The sequence below is a fragment of the Myxine glutinosa genome, chromosome 5 (assembly GCF_964187855.1).
Source record: "Myxine glutinosa chromosome 5, kmMyxGlut1.1, whole genome shotgun sequence".
Lineage (NCBI taxonomy): Eukaryota > Metazoa > Chordata > Myxini > Myxiniformes > Myxinidae > Myxine > Myxine glutinosa.
Genome location: NC_136265.1, coordinates 107,163,187 through 107,182,948, shown reverse-complemented (window position 1 = coordinate 107,182,948; position 19,762 = coordinate 107,163,187). Strand labels below are relative to the sequence as shown.

At 42.9% G+C, this 19,762-nt stretch overlaps 1 protein-coding gene across 3 annotated transcripts in view; it reads right to left on the bottom strand.

Annotated features, from left to right (window-relative positions):
* MIPEP (mitochondrial intermediate peptidase) overlaps positions 1–19,509 on the bottom strand; it is a 202,529-nt gene extending 183,020 nt beyond the window's left edge. Inside the window, exons 1-5 of one of the 3 annotated variants that reach the window (XM_078778500.1) lie at positions 19,327–19,509; positions 16,912–17,091; positions 16,573–16,746; positions 11,509–11,597; positions 10,356–10,442 (exon numbers count right to left, since the gene is read on the bottom strand). In XM_078778500.1, the coding sequence (XP_078634626.1) occupies positions 10,356–10,442; positions 11,509–11,597; positions 16,573–16,746; positions 16,912–17,079 (518 nt within the window). In that variant the 5' untranslated portion in view covers positions 17,080–17,091; positions 19,327–19,509. The remainder of the gene's footprint in view (positions 1–10,355; positions 10,443–11,508; positions 11,598–16,572; positions 16,747–16,911; positions 17,092–19,326) is intronic. The other 2 variants (XM_078778502.1, XM_078778501.1) reach the window with 2 other exon arrangements.
* Positions 19,510–19,762: the final 253 nt, after the last annotated feature.

The following is a 19,762-nucleotide window of genomic DNA, read 5'->3' as shown; positions in this document are numbered from 1 at the left end:
CATCAATGAGAGATTATTCAAGGGCTTTACACAGACATCAATGAGAGATTATTCAGGGGCCTTACGGAGACATCAATGTGAGATTATTCAGGGGCCTTACGGAGACATCAATGTGAGATTATTCAGGGGCTTTACAGAGACATCAATGAGAGATTATTCAGGGGCTTTACAGAGACATCAATGAGAGATTATTCAGACAGAGACATCAATGAGAGATTATTCAGGGGCTTTACAGAGACATCAATGAGAGATTATTCAGGGGCTTTACAGAGACATCAATGAGAGATTATTCAAGGGCTTTACACAGACATCAATGAGAGATTATTCAGGGGCCTTACGGAGACATCAATGTGAGATTATTCAGGGGCTTTACAGAGACATCAATGAGAGATTATTCAGGGGCTTTACAGAGACATCAATGAGAGATTATTCAGACAGAGACATCAATGAGAGATTATTCAGGGGCCTTACGGAGACATCAATGTGAGATTATTCAGGGGCTTTACAGAGACATCAATGAGAGATTATTCAGGGGCTTTACAGAGACATCAATGAGAGATTATTCAGGGGCTTTACAGAGACATCAATGAGAGATTATTCAGGGGCCTTACGGAGACATCATTGTGAGATTATTCAGGGGCCTTACGGAGACATCAATGAGAGATTATTCAGAGGCTTTACAGAGACATCAATGAGAGATTATTCAGGGGCTTTACAGAGACATCAATGTGAGATTATTCAGGGGCCTTATGGAGACATTAATGAGAGATTATTCAGGGGCTTTACAGAGACATCAATGTGAGATTATTCAGGGGCCTTACGGAGACATCAATGTGACATTATTCAGGGGCTTTACAGAGACATCAATGAGAGGTTATTCAGGGGCTTTACAGAGACATCAATGTGAGATTATTCAGGGGCCTTACTGAGACATCAATGTGAGATTATTCAGGGGCTTTACAGAGACATCAATGAGAGATTATTCAGACAGAGACATCAATGAGAGATTATTCAGGGGCCTTACGGAGACATCAATGTGAGATTATTCAGGGGCTTTACAGAGACATCAATGAGAGATTATTCAGACAGAGACATCAATGAGAGATTATTCAGGGGCCTTACGGAGACATCAATGTGAGATTATTCAGGGGCTTTACAGAGACATCAATGAGAGATTATTCAGGGGCTTTACAGAGACATCAATGAGAGATTATTCAGGGGCTTTACAGAGACATCAATGAGAGATTATTCAGGGGCCTTACGGAGACATCATTGTGAGATTATTCAGGGGCCTTACGGAGACATCAATGAGAGATTATTCAGAGGCTTTACAGAGACATCAATGAGAGATTATTCAGGGGCTTTACAGAGACATCAATGTGAGATTATTCAGGGGCCTTATGGAGACATTAATGAGAGATTATTCAGGGGCTTTACAGAGACATCAATGTGAGATTATTCAGGGGCCTTACGGAGACATCAATGTGACATTATTCAGGGGCTTTACAGAGACATCAATGAGAGATTATTCAGGGGCCTTACGGAGACATCAATGTGAGATTATTCAGGGGCTTTACAGAGACATCAATGAGAGATTATTCAGGGGCCTTACGGAGACATCAATGAGAGATTATTCAGGGGCTTTACAGAGACATCAATGTGAGATTATTCAGGGGCTTTACGGAGACATCATTGTGAGATTATTCAGGGGCCTTACGGAGACATCATTGTGAGATTATTCAGGGGCCTTACGGAGACATCATTGTGAGATTATTCAGGGGCCTTACGGAGACATCATTGTGAGATTATTCAGGGGCCTTACGGAGACATCATTGTGAGATTATTCAGGGGCCTTACAGAGACATCAATGTGAGATTATTCAGGGGCTTTACAGAGACATCAATGAGAGATTATTCAGGGGCCTTATGGAGACATTAATGAGATTATTCAGGGGCCTTACTGAGACATCAATGAGAGATTATTCAGGGGCTTTACAGAGACATCAATGAGAGATTATTCAGGGGCCTTACTGAGACATCAATGTGAGATTATTCAGGGGCTTTACAGAGACATCAATGAGAGATTATTCAGGGGCCTTATGGAGACATTAATGAGGTTATTCAGGGGCTTTACAGAGACATCAATGAGAGATTATTCAGGGGCCTTACTGAGACATCAATGTGAGATTATTCAGGGGCTTTACAGAGACATCAATGTGAGATTATTCAGGGGCCTTATGGAGACATTAATGAGGTTATTCAGGGGCTTTACAGAGACATCAATGTGAGATTATTCAGGGGCCTTATGGAGACATTAATGAGGTTATTCAGGGGCTTTACAAAGACATCAATGTGAGATTATTCAGGGGCCTTATGGAGACATTAATGAGGTTATTCAGGGGCTTTACAAAGACATCAATGTGAGATTATTCAGGGGCCTTATGGAGACATTAATGAGGTTATTCAGGGGCTTTACTGAGACATCAATGAGAGATTATTCAGGGGCCTTATGGAGACATTAATGAGGTTATTCAGGGGCTTTACAGAGACATCAATGTGAGATTATTCAGGGGCCTTATGGAGACATTAATGAGGTTATTCAGGGGCTTTACAAAGACATCAATGCGAGATTATTCAGGGGCCTTATGGAGACATTAATGAGGTTATTCAGGGGCTTTACTGAGACATCAATGAGAGATTATTCAGGGGCCTTATGGAGACATTAATGAGGTTATTCAGGGGCTTTACAAAGACATCAATGCGAGATTATTCAGGGGCCTTATGGAGACATTAATGAGGTTATTCAGGGGCTTTACTGAGACATCAATGAGAGATTATTCAGGGGCCTTATGGAGACATCAATGAGAGATTATTCAGGGGCTTTACAGAGACATCAATGAGAGATTATTCAGGGGCCTTACTGAGACATCAATGTGAGATTATTCAGGGGCTTTACAGAGACATCAATGAGAGATTATTCAGGGGCCTTATGGAGACATTAATGAGGTTATTCAGGGGCTTTACAGAGACATCAATGAGAGATTATTCAGGGGCTTTACAGAGACATCAATGAGAGATTATTCAGGGGCCTTATGGAGACATCAATGTGAGATTATTCAGGGGCCTTATGGAGACATTAATGTGAGATTATTCAGGGGCTTTACAGAGACATCAATGTGAGATTATTCAGGGGCTTTACAGAGACATCAATGAGAGATTATTCAGGGGCCTTATGGAGACATCAATGTGAGATTATTCAGGGGCCTTATGGAGACATTAATGTGAGGTTATTCAGGGGCTTTACAGAGACATCAATGAGAGGTTATTCAGGGGCTTTACAAAGACATCAATGAGATTATTCAGGGGCCTTACAGAGACATCAATGTGAGATTATTCAGGGGCTTTACAGAGACATCAATGTGAGATTATTCAGGGGCCTTACAAAGACATCAATGAGATTATTCAGGGGCCTTACAGAGACATCAATGTGAGATTATTCAGGGGCCTTACAGAGACATCAATGTGAGATTATTCAGGGGCTTTACAAAGACATCAATGAGATTATTCAGGGGCCTTACAGAGACATCAATGTGAGATTATTCAGGGGCTTTACAGAGACATCAATGAGAGGTTATTCAGGGGCTTTACAGAGACATCAATGTGAGATTATTCAGGGGCCTTACTGAGACATCAATGAGAGATTATTCAGGGGCTTTACAGAGACATCAATGAGAGATTATTCAGGGGCTTTACAGAGACATCAATGTGAGATTATTCAGGGGCTTTACAGAGACATCAATGTGAGATTATTCAGGGGCTTTACAGAGACATCAATGAGAGATTATTCAGGGGCCTTACGGAGACATCAATGTGAGATTATTCAGGGGCTTTACAGAGACATCAATGTGAGATTATTCAGGGGCCTTATGGAGACATTAATGAGATTATTCAGGGGCTTTACAGAGACATCAATGAGAGATTATTCAGGGGCCTTACGGAGACATCAATGTGAGATTATTCAGGGGCTTTACAGAGACATCAATGTGAGATTATTCAGGGGCTTTACAGAGACATCAATGTGAGATTATTCAGGGGCTTTACAGAGACATCAATGTGAGATTATTCAGGGGCCTTACGGAGACATCAATGAGATTATTCAGGGGCCTTACGGAGACATCAATGAGAGATTATTCAGGGGCCTTACGGAGACATCAATGAGATTATTCAGGGGCTTTAGAGAGACATCAATGAGAGATTATTCAGGGGCCTTACGGAGACATCAATGTGAGATTATTCAGGGGCTTTACAGAGACATCAATGAGAGATTATTCAGGGGCTTTACAGAGACATCAATGAGAGATTATTCAGGGGCTTTACAGAGACATCAATGAGATTATTCAGGGGCTTTACAGAGACATCAATGAGAGATTATTCAGGGGCCTTACAGAGACATCAATGAGAGATTATTCAGGGGCTTTACAGAGACATCAATGAGAGATTATTCAGGGGCCTTACGGAGACATCAATGAGAGATTATTCAGGGGCCTTACAGAGACATCAATGTGAGATTATTCAGGGGCTTTACAGAGACATCAATGAGAGGTTATTCAGGGGCTTTACAGAGACATCAATGTGAGATTATTCAGGGGCCTTACTGAGACATCAATGAGAGATTATTCAGGGGCTTTACAGAGACATCAATGAGAGATTATTCAGGGGCTTTACAGAGACATCAATGTGAGATTATTCAGGGGCTTTACAGAGACATCAATGTGAGATTATTCAGGGGCTTTACAGAGACATCAATGAGAGCTTATTCAGGGGCCTTATGGAGACATTAATGAGATTATTCAGGGGCTTTACAGAGACATCAATGAGAGATTATTCAGGGGCCTTACGGAGACATCAATGTGAGATTATTCAGGGGCTTTACAGAGACATCAATGTGAGATTATTCAGGGGCTTTACAGAGACATCAATGTGAGATTATTCAGGGGCTTTACAGAGACATCAATGTGAGATTATTCAGGGGCCTTACGGAGACATCAATGAGATTATTCAGGGGCCTTACGGAGACATCAATGAGAGATTATTCAGGGGCCTTACGGAGACATCAATGAGATTATTCAGGGGCTTTAGAGAGACATCAATGAGAGATTATTCAGGGGCCTTACGGAGACATCAATGTGAGATTATTCAGGGGCTTTACAGAGACATCAATGAGAGATTATTCAGGGGCTTTACAGAGACATCAATGAGAGATTATTCAGGGGCTTTACAGAGACATCAATGAGATTATTCAGGGGCTTTACAGAGACATCAATGAGAGATTATTCAGGGGCCTTACAGAGACATCAATGAGAGATTATTCAGGGGCTTTACAGAGACATCAATGAGAGATTATTCAGGGGCCTTACGGAGACATCAATGAGAGATTATTCAGGGGCTTTACAGAGACATCAATGAGATTATTCAGGGGCTTTACAGAGACATCAATGAGAGATTATTCAGGGGCTTTACACAGACATCAATGTGAGATTATTCAGGGGCTTTACAGAGACATCAATGTGAGATTATTCAGGGGCTTACTGAGACATCAATGAGAGGTTATTCAGGGGTTTTACAGAGACATCAATGAGAGATTATTCAGGGGTTTTACAGAGACATCAATGAGAGATTATTCAGGGGCCTTACAGAGACATCAATGAGAGATTATTCAGGGGCTTTACAGAGACATCAATGTGAGATTATTCAGGGGTTTTACAGAGACATCAATGAGAGATTATTCAGGGGCTTTACAGAGACATCAATGTGAGATTATTCAGGGGCTTTACAGAGACATCAATGAGAGATTATTCAGGGGCCTTACAGAGACATCAATGAGAGATTATTCAGGGGCCTTACAGAGACATCAATGAGAGATTATTCAGGGGCCTTACAGAGACATCAATGAGAGATTATTCAGGGGCTTTACAGAGACATCAATGAGAGATTATTCAGGGGCTTTACAGAGACATCAATGAGAGATTATTCAGGGGCCTTACAGAGACATCAATGAGAGATTATTCAGGGGCTTTACAGAGACATCAATGTGAGATTATTCAGGGGCCTTACTGAGACATCAATGAGAGATTATTCAGGGGCTTTACAGAGACATCAATGAGAGATTATTCAGGGGCCTTACTGAGACATCAATGAGAGATTATTCAGGGTCTTTACAGAGACATCAATGTGAGATTATTCAGGGGCCTTATGGAGACATTAATGAGATTATTCAGGGGCCTTACAGAGACATCAATGAGAGATTATTCAGGGGCTTTACAGAGACATCAATGAGAGATTATTCAGGGGCCTTACAGAGACATCAATGAGAGATTATTCAGGGGCTTTACAGAGACATCAATGTGAGATTATTCAGGGGCCTTATGGAGACATTAATGAGATTATTCAGGGGCCTTACAGAGACATCAATGAGAGATTATTCAGGGGCTTTACAGAGACATCAATGAGAGATTATTCAGGGGCCTTATGGAGACATTAATGAGATTATTCAGGGGCTTTACAGAGACATCAATGAGAGGTTATTCAGGGGCTTTACAGAGACATCAATGTGAGATTATTCAGGGGCCTTACTGAGACATCAATGAGAGATTATTCAGGGGCTTTACAGAGACATCAATGAGAGATTATTCAGGGGCTTTACAGAGACATCAATGTGAGATTATTCAGGGGCTTTACAGAGACATCAATGTGAGATTATTCAGGGGCTTTACGGAGACATCAATGTGAGATTATTCAGGGGCCTTATGGAGACATTAATGAGATTATTCAGGGGCTTTACAGAGACATCAATGAGAGATTATTCAGGGGCCTTACGGAGACATCAATGTGAGATTATTCAGGGGCTTTACAGAGACATCAATGTGAGATTATTCAGGGGCTTTACAGAGACATCAATGTGAGGTTATTCAGGGGCTTTACAGAGACATCAATGTGAGATTATTCAGGGGCCTTACGGAGACATCAATGAGATTATTCAGGGGCCTTACGGAGACATCAATGAGAGATTATTCAGGGGCCTTACGGAGACATCAATGAGATTATTCAGGGGCTTTACAGAGACATCAATGAGAGATTATTCAGGGGCCTTACGGAGACATCAATGTGAGATTATTCAGGGGCTTTACAGAGACATCAATGAGAGATTATTCAGGGGCCTTACGGAGACATCAATGAGAGATTATTCAGGGGCCTTACGGAGACATCAATGTGAGATTATTCAGGGGCTTTACAGAGACATCAATGTGAGATTATTCAGGGGCTTTACAGAGACATCAATGTGAGATTATTCAGGGGCTTTACAGAGACATCAATGTGAGATTATTCAGGGGCTTTACAGAGACATCAATGTGAGATTATTCAGGGGCCTTACGGAGACATCAATGAGAGATTATTCAAGGGCTTTACACAGACATCAATGAGAGATTATTCAGGGGCCTTACGGAGACATCAATGTGAGATTATTCAGGGGCCTTACGGAGACATCAATGTGAGATTATTCAGGGGCTTTACAGAGACATCAATGAGAGATTATTCAGGGGCTTTACAGAGACATCAATGAGAGATTATTCAGACAGAGACATCAATGAGAGATTATTCAGGGGCTTTACAGAGACATCAATGAGAGATTATTCAGGGGCTTTACAGAGACATCAATGAGAGATTATTCAAGGGCTTTACACAGACATCAATGAGAGATTATTCAGGGGCCTTACGGAGACATCAATGTGAGATTATTCAGGGGCTTTACAGAGACATCAATGAGAGATTATTCAGGGGCTTTACAGAGACATCAATGTGAGATTACAGAGACATCAATGAGAGATTATTCAGACAGAGACATCAATGAGAGATTATTCAGGGGCCTTATGGAGACATCAATGTGAGATTATTCAGGGGCTTTACAGAGACATCAATGAGAGATTATTCAGGGGCTTTACAGAGACATCAATGAGAGATTATTCAGGGGCTTTACAGAGACATCAATGAGAGATTATTCAGGGGCTTTACAGAGACATCAATGAGAGATTATTCAGGGGCTTTACAGAGACATCAATGAGAGATTATTCAGGGGCTTTACAGAGACATCATTGTGAGATTATTCAGGGGCCTTATGGAGACATTAATGAGAGATTATTCAGGGGCTTTACAGAGACATCAATGTGAGATTATTCAGGGGCCTTACGGAGACATCAATGTGAGATTATTCAGGGGCTTTACAGAGACATCAATGAGAGATTATTCAGGGGCCTTACGGAGACATCAATGAGAGATTATTCAGGGGCTTTACAGAGACATCAATGAGAGATTATTCAGGGGCCTTACGGAGACATCAATGAGAGATTATTCAGGGGCTTTACAGAGACATCAATGTGAGATTATTCAGGGGCTTTACGGACACATCAATGTGAGATTATTCAGGGGCTTTACAGAGACATCAATGAGAGATTATTCAGGGGCCTTACAGAGACATCAATGAGAGATTATTCAGGGGCTTTACAGAGACATCAATGTGAGATTATTCAGGGGCTTTACAGAGACATCAATGAGAGATTATTCAGGGGCCTTACGGAGACATCAGTGTGAGATTATTCAGGGGCTTTACAGAGACATCAATGTGAGATTATTCAGGGGCCTTACGGAGACATTAATGAGATTATTCAGGGGCCTTACTGAGACATCAATGTGAGATTATTCAGGGGCCTTACGGAGACATTAATGACATTATTCAGGGACCTTACGGAGACATCAATGTGAGATTATTCAGGGGGCTTACGGAGACATTAATGAGATTATTCAGGGGCCTTACGGAGACATCAGTGTGAGATTATTCAGGGGCTTTACAGAGACATCAATGAGATTATTCAGGGGCCTTACAGAGACATCAATGTGAAATTATTCAGGGGCTTTACAGAGACATCAATGAGAGATTATTCAGGGGCTTTACAGAGACATCAATGAGAGATTATTCAGGGGCCTTACGGAGACATCAATGAGAGATTATTCAGGGGCTTTACAGAGACATCAATGTGAGATTATTCAGGGGCTTTACAGAGACATCAATGAGAGATTATTCAGGGGCTTTACGGAGACATCAATGAGAGATTATTCAGGGGCCTTACGGAGACATCAATGAGAGATTATTCAGGGGCCTTACGGAGACATCAATGTGAGATTATTCAGGGGCTTTACAGAGACATCAATGAGAGATTATTCAGGGGCCTTACGGAGACATCAATGAGAGATTATTCAGGGGCCTTACGGAGACATCAATGAGAGATTATTCAGGGGCTTTACAGAGACATCAATGTGAGATTATTCAGGGGCTTTACAGAGACATCAATGAGAGATTATTCAGGGGCTTTACAGAGACATCAATGTGAGATTATTCAGGGGCTTTACAGAGACATCAATGAGAGATTATTCAGGGGCTTTACAGAGACATCAATGTGAGATTATTCAGGGGCTTTACAGAGACATCAATGAGAGATTATTCAGGGGCTTTACAGAGACATCAATGAGAGATTATTCAGGGGCCTTACGGAGACATCAATGTGAGATTATTCAGGGGCCTTACGGAGACATCAATGTGAGATTATTCAGGGGCTTTACAGAGACATCAATGTGAGATTATTCAGGGGCCTTACTGAGACATCAATGAGAGATTATTCAGGGGCCTTACGGAGACATCAATGAGAGATTATTCAGACAGAGACATCAATGAGAGATTATTCAGGGGCCTTACGGAGACATCATTGTGAGATTATTCAGGGGCTTTACAGAGACATCAATGAGAGATTATTCAGGGGCCTTACAGAGACATCATTGTGAGATTATTCAGGGGCCTTACGGAGACATCATTGTGAGATTATTCAGGGGCCCTACGGAGACATCATTGTGAGATTATTCAGGGGCTTTACAGAGACATCAATGAGAGATTATTCAGGGGCCTTACGGAGACATCAATGAGAGATTATTCAGGGGCTTTACAGAGACATCAATGAGAGATTATTCAGGGGCCTTACAGAGACATCATTGTGAGATTATTCAGGGGCCTTACGGAGACATCATTGTGAGATTATTCAGGGGCAGGCGCTGACTCTGCATTTTGGGCAGCGATTGCTCCCGATTTGGAAGGATTGGCAGCTTCCCAGAGGGCTTTTTTGGATGTCATGTCTTGCATACCTGAGTTTACCACTTAGTGTTGAAAAGATGAATAAACGAGCTATCCTGGGATCAGTGGCCTGCTCTTCTACTCCCAAACTCCAGGTACAGCTGGGAACTAAATGAATTCACCGTGTTTCTTCATCCAACGATTCCAAGACCTTCGCATTTTCCATCAATCTTCTCAGAGAGGAGTAAAGTTCGGCATTCGTGTTGAGTCTGATGGAAAACAGAAGAAAAAAAAAGACATCATGGTCTCACTAATTTGAACAACATTTTGCAATTTCACAAGGTCATTGATTGGGCGTAAGACAATGTTTAACTCCGCCGCCGAAGGTGGACGGAGGCTATGTTTTCACTCACCCCTGTCTGTTTGTCTGTGAGCAGGATATGTCAAAGTTGTGCACGGCTTCTGACAAAATTTGGTGGACAGGTTAGGTGTGTGACAAAGACGAATATATTAGATTTTAGTGAACATCCAGATCCGGATACGAGAAGTTTTTCAGAGATTCCGCACCATTGAGAGACGGGGCCAATAAGGAAATACAGCACGATATCCCAAAAGGTTACGGATGAATTAGGATGGAACTTGGTGGACAGGTCGGGTGTGTGACAAGGACAATATACAGATGATTCTGCCATACGAGACAGGACTTGTGTTATGGTTGTACGTTTGTGTTGCGCAACCTGCAGCTCCATACTGGCTCCGATTACAGAGTGTCGTCACGTTTGCAGACGAGGAAAAAACAAAAAACGGGAAGTTGGCAGCAACCGTTAAAAACACAACAACGTATGTCCAAGGCAATTGAAATGGAGAAATCACATGTGGAGTTGGAGGACAAAAACAATACTGTAGGGACAGATCGCAAACTGCACCGAAAGGAACTCCGTCAGTGTTTTTTAATGACAGAGGGCACGCGTGACTTCTGTGAACTTGAAGCTGTGGTGAGGATTTATGGAAGTTAACGGGCCTAATAAATTAATTTCAGGATTCGTGTACTCGCAAGTTAAAAAATCTGGAAAACGGCAACTTGCTCACATGTGAGAGTCATGAGACATGGTGACATCATGTCTGTTTATACTTTTCATTCGCCATCCAAAATGGCAGCAGTTAGTACACTGCTCGGCCCAAGAGGTGCGTTCAATAACTTTTCCTGTCATCCCCGGCCTAACTTCCCCCACGGAAAACCCCAAAAGATGGTGGGATGAATTGTCGCCGGAAAAGAACGGGTGGTAGACCCGGACGTGTTGAAGCTACAACCACCGTAACGTTTCTCGGTCTTACTTCTCCACCATCGTGCCGATGCTCACACAAGCTTCATCCGCTGCTTCTCGGAAAGCCTCATCAGGGTGAGCGATTCGGATGAAGTCGGCCTGCAACCATCGCGGTTTGGGAAAATGTGAAATCAAAATGCTCGTTGCTGAAAGTTATACAAACAGGTGAACAAAGCATTTCACTCTCCCTCAATGTACAGAAGCCAAGGTACTTTGGACAAACTTTCAAAGGGCATTTATAAAAATAAAAAAACAACTACAAACTAGAATGGCTCTCGGGACAGCACATACCTCCACCTGAACAGTTTACCATTTGTAACCCACTGATAGGCCGTGTATGGCAAGACTTGGATCCGGATCTTCACCAAAATCGAATCGATCCGGCCTTGTCACATACCCAACCTGTGCACCACGTTTTGGCCGAATCCATCCGTAACCTTTTCAGATATCGTGCTATATAATCGTTTTTGGCCTGATCGCTCAATGGTGAAGAATCACTTTAAAATTCCAATATCCGGATCCAGATCGTCACCAAAGTTGAATCGATCCGGCCTTGTCACACACCCAACCTGTGCACCACGTTTTGGCCGAATCCATCCGTAACCTTTTCAGATATCGTGCTATATAATCGTTTTTGGCTTGATCGCTCAATGGTGAAGAATCACTTTAAAATTCCAATATCCGGATCCAGATCGTCACCAAATTGAATCTATTCGTCCTCGTCACACACCCAACCTGTGCACCACGTATTGGCCGAATCCATCCGTAACCTTTTCAGATATCGTGCTATATAATCGTTTTTGGCCTGATCCCTCGATGGTGAAGAATCACTTTAAAATTCCAATATCCGGATCCAGATCGTCACCAAAATTGAATCGATCCGGCCTCATCACATACCCAACCTGTGCACCACATTTTGGCCGAATCCATCCATAACCTTTTCAGATATCGTGCTATATAATCGTTTTTGGCCTGATCCCTCAATGGTGAAGAATGACTTTAAAATTCTAGTATCCGGATCCGGATCTCCACCAAAATTGAATCTATTCGTCCTCGTCACACACCCAACCTATGCACCAAGTATTGGCCGAATCCATCCGTAACCTTTTCAGATATCGTGCTATATAATCGTTTTTGGCCTGATCGCTCAATGGTGAAGAATCCCTTTAAAATTCCAATATCCGGATCCAGATCGTCACCAAATTGAATCTATTCGTCCTCGTCACACACCCAACCTATGCACCAAGTATTGGCCGAATCCATCCATAACCTTTTCAAATATTGTGCTATATAATCGTTTTTGACCTGATCGCTCAATGGTGAAGAATCCCTTTAAAATTCCAATATCCGGATCCAGATAGTCACAAGAATTGAATCGATCCGGCCTTGTCACACACCCAACCTGTGCACCAAATTTCATCCAAGTCCGTCCATAACTATTTGAGACATCGTTCTCACAGACAGAGAGATGGGGGTGAAAATATAACGTCTGAATAAAGATAAGTAAAAAAGTTAATTTCAGCCCATTAGTACTTTTTCTGCGTTCACAAATCGCCACAGTTGCTTCCAGTGTAACCAGGGGCCGATTATATTTATTTACTCTCATCAAAATGGATACATCCACACACCTACTCTCCCATATCATGCCAACTACTGATACATTGGTGTCCTTTCAAAGTGAGAATCGTAATGAAAAATATGAACTTGAATGTGTATCGTTTTCGCCACGTGACCTTTGTGGCACAACATGACAGCCTGATGAACAACATCCTCTAAATATCCCCCAAAACCCCCATTTTAACATCAACATGCTCGGAGACATGACAAGATGCCGTCTTCATGCAAAGCGATTCACAAAAACACCTCAAAGCTCAATTTATATCAATAAGCACTTGTTAAAGTTGGTCAATCTTCTATATCCATAACGCTCAAATCAATTAAATATATATATATATATATATGTATATGTTTTTCTTTACTTTAATAAAGCACCTAAAGTTTTGATTAAGATAAGTTTTTGACCACATTCGCACATTTCTGTGCATCGAAACATCGTCCAAGAATATTGAAAAGATGAAGAAACTTTTTACATCATCGGGGCCATCGCTGAGGAGTAAAATGTGCAAGTCATTTACAATGGGGATGTTAAAGGTGAACAACGACAAGGTGAATGGTGAAAATGAGACGTACATACAAAACAAGCAAATTGAAAGGGATGGCGTACAGACGTGGTGACGCCTGTGACATAAATCCAACAAATCCTGTGCGCTGTCCAGCAAATATTCCTTCAGGTCGCACAAGATCTGCCAGCAACCCTCTTCTGGTGAAACTGCCAAAATCAAGACTCTCTGCTCACCTTCACTCCTTCATTCCTCTTTTCTCCCGCCTCCGGAACAATCTCCCTCACTCCCTTCAATCCCACTCCTCCCTCCAGGTCTTTAAAACAGCTTAAACCACCAGCTCTTATCTTCCCCCATCCAAAACCTTGATCTTTTCTACCCCCCGTTAATCCACCTCCTTCAAATTCCCTGTTTTCTTTCCTGAAATCCGCTTCAGTGTACATCGCCTTCACTGAAATCCCCTTCACCTGAAATCCCCTTCACTGTAGTGTACATCTTGTTTATCCCGTGTAATTCAACCCAGCCCTCTCCCTTCCACAGATCTCCCGATGTCCCTGTTCTCTACTGTTGTTGTGCTTCCCTCTCTCTCCTCCTCTTGTCTCTCGCTCCCTTTATTATGTTGTTGCGGTTTTGAGATTGTAAATATGACATCATTAAAGGTTAAAGGTTTGCCCCCCATAGTTAGTCCACAAGCAACACGTAGGCCCATTAGAATTAGTTATGTCATAGTATGTGTAAGAGTAGGCCATTTCCCTAGTGACATCTGCGTTGTGTAAAGAAATGAGCTTAGGTCCTTTTCATTTTGCGGCCACCCTTCATTTTCATCTATGGGCAAACTCGATCCCGCGCCCCATTTGGCATCCCTCAAGTTTGTTACGCTTTGGCTACCAGCAGCGTTCGCTGCCCTTGGTTTTGCTCGAAACTAGTCGGGGACCACGAGGTAGGCCTAAGAAGAGGGAGGAGCGCGAAGGTCGAGGTGTGGCCGCGACAAGCAGCACGTCAGAGGCGGTGATGGTAAGAGAAACAGCCAACCAGGGCTGAGAGGGCATGGCATGATAGGGCGTGGTAAAGAGCGTCTAGTAAGTGCTGGAAGGTTCGCTGGGCAAAGCTATATAAGCGAGTGCACAAAGCCCTTGAAAGGACTCGTGCGACAGGACTTGATGAGGACTCGCATGCATACGGAGCTATGAGAAGGGAGAGGCAGGCACTCGTGTTGAGAGAGAACTGTGTTGGAGAGAACTGATCCGGAGCACTCGTGTGAGGAGAACTGAGGTCCGGCGTGCACACGGCAGTGTCGAGAGCCCTTGATTGAGAAGCGCATATTGAACTATTCGCTTATTACGTACGCGGCCGCAGCCGGCAAGTGTAACCGCCAAAGCCAGCCCTACGGTTCGCCCTGTAATAATCCCGTGCGCGAAAACGACACGTGGAGAGCTCCTGCCGTCTTTATCCATCTTCTTCGCGGTGCGAGTTGGGGACCGGAGGAAGAGCTGCCCAGACGCCATCTCTGGACCATCGACCTGTTCATCTGCAACCCCGTGTGAGTGTGTCTGAGAGTGAACGGGCCCGTTTGTCTTGGGATAAGTTAAGACTGTGATTAAGGCTGCACTGTGTATTCTTCTTCTTCTTATTGTACAAAGTGTAAATAAACCTTGTTATTCCTTTCTTCCAAATTCGACCGTTTCCATAATTTCCTCCATTGGGTAAGCGTGGCACGATTACGAACCGCTTGGATCCGTTTTAGTCATTGATAACGGCTCGGGTCACGGGTTCGCTACCGCTCGGCGTTTCCACCAACACCCGTGATTTGGGCAGGGCTTATTTCCTCGTTTCCGGTCAGCGCGAGTAATTAGGTAATAGTGATTAGTCCTACGACCCTACTTCGCGCTGTCCGGGAAGGACGTCATCGGTCCCGGGTCCCGTCGGCTAGTCAAAGGCAAGGCGACTAATCCCCCCTTGGTAAGGGGAAAGGCCGGCGCAGAGATCCGCAACAATATGTTATGTGTTAGCTCTTATACGAGCCTTGAATTATTACACAAAAAAGTTAAAAAATAAAAATAATAAAATAATAAAATAATAAATCCTTATCCTGACCACATGATATACCGTACTTTATTTCACCCCAAACGTGCACGCTTCCTGGGGTTTGTGCGCATGCGCAGAGCATTCTGGGGCAGATTATGTCATTTTGAAAGTCGCGTATTAACCTTGTGAGTCAAATGGCCATTGCTACTACGACTACTGCTACTACTATAACAGCCCCCAATTAATCCCATCTTCTTGCGGGGTCTGCCTGGGAAGGTTATTTTACCCAAGTTTTTTGCCAACAGGCTTACAAGGCCTGAAGCTCAACTGGAGGTGGCAGGAAATGACAATTTGTTCAGGGCTCTACCGATACCTCATCTACACTTCGTGAAAAACACCGCCATTTTTAGCATACACCAACTAATGCTAGCTTGTGAGACATCCGGCTTAACATCCATCTGAAGGATGGTGCATTTTGTGATGTGCCCTTTCTGAAAAGCACCAATCTGACAGTATTAGTCGGGTCGGGAATCAAACCCAGACCTTACGCAACTCAAAGGTAAGCCTGGTACCTCTCTCTACTCCATCCTGTGGGACATCATCACTTTACCAATTCAGCAGATCACATGACACGTGAGAATTACTGAAGCAGCTCTGCATCCTTAGTCCACATCAGTCACCACACCCAGGCATTCAATGTGTGCGTGCACCTGAGTACATCAAATGGATATATTACCTGTCTGAAGTATTTTGTACCAAGAACACACCTTTCAGTGAACAATCCAAGGCATACGGCACAATTGATGCTTCAAGGCTTCGGACGACTGTCATGACAAAAATTATTGAAGTTTACCTGTACCCAATGTTCGTCCGAAGGGTAAATCGTATCCTGACACAAACACTATGAGTTGAGGGAATCCACTTCTCACCAGGTCAGCAACTCGACACAGACAATCGGACAGTTCATCAAAGAGCTCGACGACCCTCGGGCCAGGCTCTGCTCGACAAGCCTCCTCTACGAGGCACTCGGCTCTCTGCAGTGCGGTGCGACGAGCCTCCGTAAATCCCTCGGGGCAATTAAGCTCAGGTACACCAAACAAGCCCTGAAAAGGTATGGTGAAAAACAACAACCAGGCAACATGTTCAAGATTAGTCGACCAGGGTATTGCTTGTACATTTTCATTTTGAAAAGTCCTTGCAAAACACAGAGCCAACTGCGGCGGTGCTCAGAATGTGGTAGCGCCCAGATAAGTCGGAATTGAACGTACGTTGGTTGCATTTGCTTTCATGAGAGACTGCTGAGCCTGCATGTTGAAGGCTGCACCCACGGGAGACCATGTGACCACACATCTCTGGGACCGGCGAGACTTTGGGACACGGTGGAGAGCTCGCCACGCGTGGTTCCATCGAAGCGCTGCTCGACTCGTGGTGAACATGTCCTCAAAGCTCTGCAAAAGAACAAGTTCAGGATAAAGGTGGAAGGTCGGCCTCGGTATGGCAAGTCTTCAACTAAAAGGACAATGACACATATCCATTTATTACGTATGCACATATGGCAGACATTTTGACAACTACTCATCCATACCTTAGATAGGGGGTTAGGCATGGATGAGTGTGGTTGTCCATCAAGTTATTACCCTGCGCTTGCGAAGCGAAATGCAGGGTTAAGCATTCGGGTCCATCCGTACGTCGTATGTACGTACGTACATACGTACATGCGTGTCTGCATTTTAAAAATTCATTTTCTCGGCAACCGTTGGTCCCATTGACATGAAATTTTCACCATCGGAGGAACTCCTCCTGTAGAATATTTTAGTGAACATTATGACGTCACAGGTCACGTAGTACTGGTGCCATCTTGGAAAAACCAAAACACTTTGCACCTCTATATCTCAAAAACCGCTGCACAGAAATAATTGAGACAGGTCTCATTGCAAATAACTCTCCATGCGGAATAACATATGTGAATGATGACATCATAGGTGCCGCTGTTATGACGTCATAATTCGACAAGTAAACAACTATCCAATCAGGATGCAATTTCTTAAGTATCTTCTCAGTATAAATTGATGCAGAAATAAAATTATAATGACGTCGTATGTCACGTGGTTCGGCCGCCATATTGTTTTGAGTGAAAAGCCTGAAAAACCACTGAAATCCAATTTTCTCCAGAACGACAGAACAGATCGAGGCCAAACTTTGCAGGCAGAATCGCATACCCATGACGAACAAAAAAGTCAGCGAGCATGACGTCATGCGTCACATGGTTTCGGAGTTATGACGTTTTTAAGCATAAACTTTTAAAACCTAGCTCCTCCCTCATTTTTGATCCTATCGAGGGGAAACTTCACAGATGTGTTCAGCATATCAGTCTGCTAAAATGACCTTTTGGAAATTGTGATAGGTGACATGGTTTGGCAGATATAAATACTTAAACGAAAATATTTAAAATTTTATAACTCTTGAACCGCTTCATTGATCGATGTGAAACTTTATATTATAGTAGAGGTCATTAAGTGTAACAAGTGTGGAAAATTTCAAGATGATTGGACGTACGATCTGGAAGCTAGAAGTTGTTATTGCGTGAAGAAGAAGAGTCTTCTCTAGTGGGCATTGAATTATTTATCACACTGCACATGATGAGCAGGCAAAGTACGGAGCGACCTCACGGGATCATTTTGACCTCAAATAAAATTCTGATTTCAGATTTGTCAATCGCTGAGGTATATTAACACACGACCAAAACAGATTTGGCGAAATTCCGACGATTTTTGACGAAAATATAACATTTGTGTCTGCATTTCAGTAAAGTAAAGTGTGTGCCGTGTCAGCATTTTAAAAATTGAAACGTGGCTCATTGTAAATAACTCCATGTGGGGAATAGGTGTTGTTAACGATGACGTCATTGGTGCCATAATTATGACGTCATAATTCGACAGGTACAACGCTTAGTCTGATCGGTTTGAAATTTAATTGAGCATGATCTATGCAACGATTATTTAGATAATATAAATGTATGATGTCATCGCTCACGTGGTCTGGCAGCCATATTGGATCAAAAAAAAAAAACGTTCAAAAATAGAAGAGTTGGCTCACACCAAGTTGACTGTGCAGGGTAAGTATTCTATGAATACCATCTAGTTATTATTGTTATAAAAGGATGGCTCTGATAGTATTACATCGTATTTTAATAACAAAACATGAATTCAGATTTCAACTCCTGCTGAAAGGTAACCTTCACCTAGTTTGGTGGGACCGTTGCAGCGGTTATAGACCCGGAATGGTACTAGCCAGAGCCATATTCTCTGACCTGGTACGACATAGACCTCAGGTGACGAAATCAAATGGGACATTGTTCAAAAATCAAGTGAATAAAGAGGTGCTAACAAGGTGGCAAAAAAACTCTTAACTTGCACTCGTGTATAAAGATGTCAGTACAAAGGCCTAACTTGACTTGCTCGAAGATGTAAGGATCATGAGGGGTCATGAGTGGTGCACCCCCTCCCCAACCCCTCCAGGGAACGCTTAAGGTCTCTCCAAAGTAAAGAGTACTCCGAGATGCAGCACTACGTCAGGACGGCGGTTAATAGTCGAATCGGAGCCCCCAATGGATCAAGTCGCCCACGAGACACACGTGAAGCACAATTCCTTAATCGTTAATGGAGCGTGAGAGGGTAACGTACCGAACCTCCAAAGCGATGCTTTACACATGTCCAAACGGTCCAACACACGCAAGACCGCTTAATCCTTAATGTGATGGCAAAATCGAACTCCTCCAAATTAATTATATCAGACGTTCCGCGAATTCAGGAATTCACTTTCGATGTTTGTTGAAAGTGACACATTGAATTGGCGGATACTCCGGAGACTCCGGATAGACAAACTTCGTGTCGTAAAGAAAAACAATACCTTCGACGAAAACAACGAAGATACAAAGAAAATGTAACTGTTCATTTATAAGAATAAAGGAAAGTTATTTTAGCATTATATCACCAGGTAATACTTCAGGACGCGGTAGAACTAATTTGGGGTGTATTGCAGACATTCAGTCAGCTAAAACAGACTTACCTTTTATTTTTCCGGTTCATCGACATTCCGACGGAATTAAATTCTGATTTT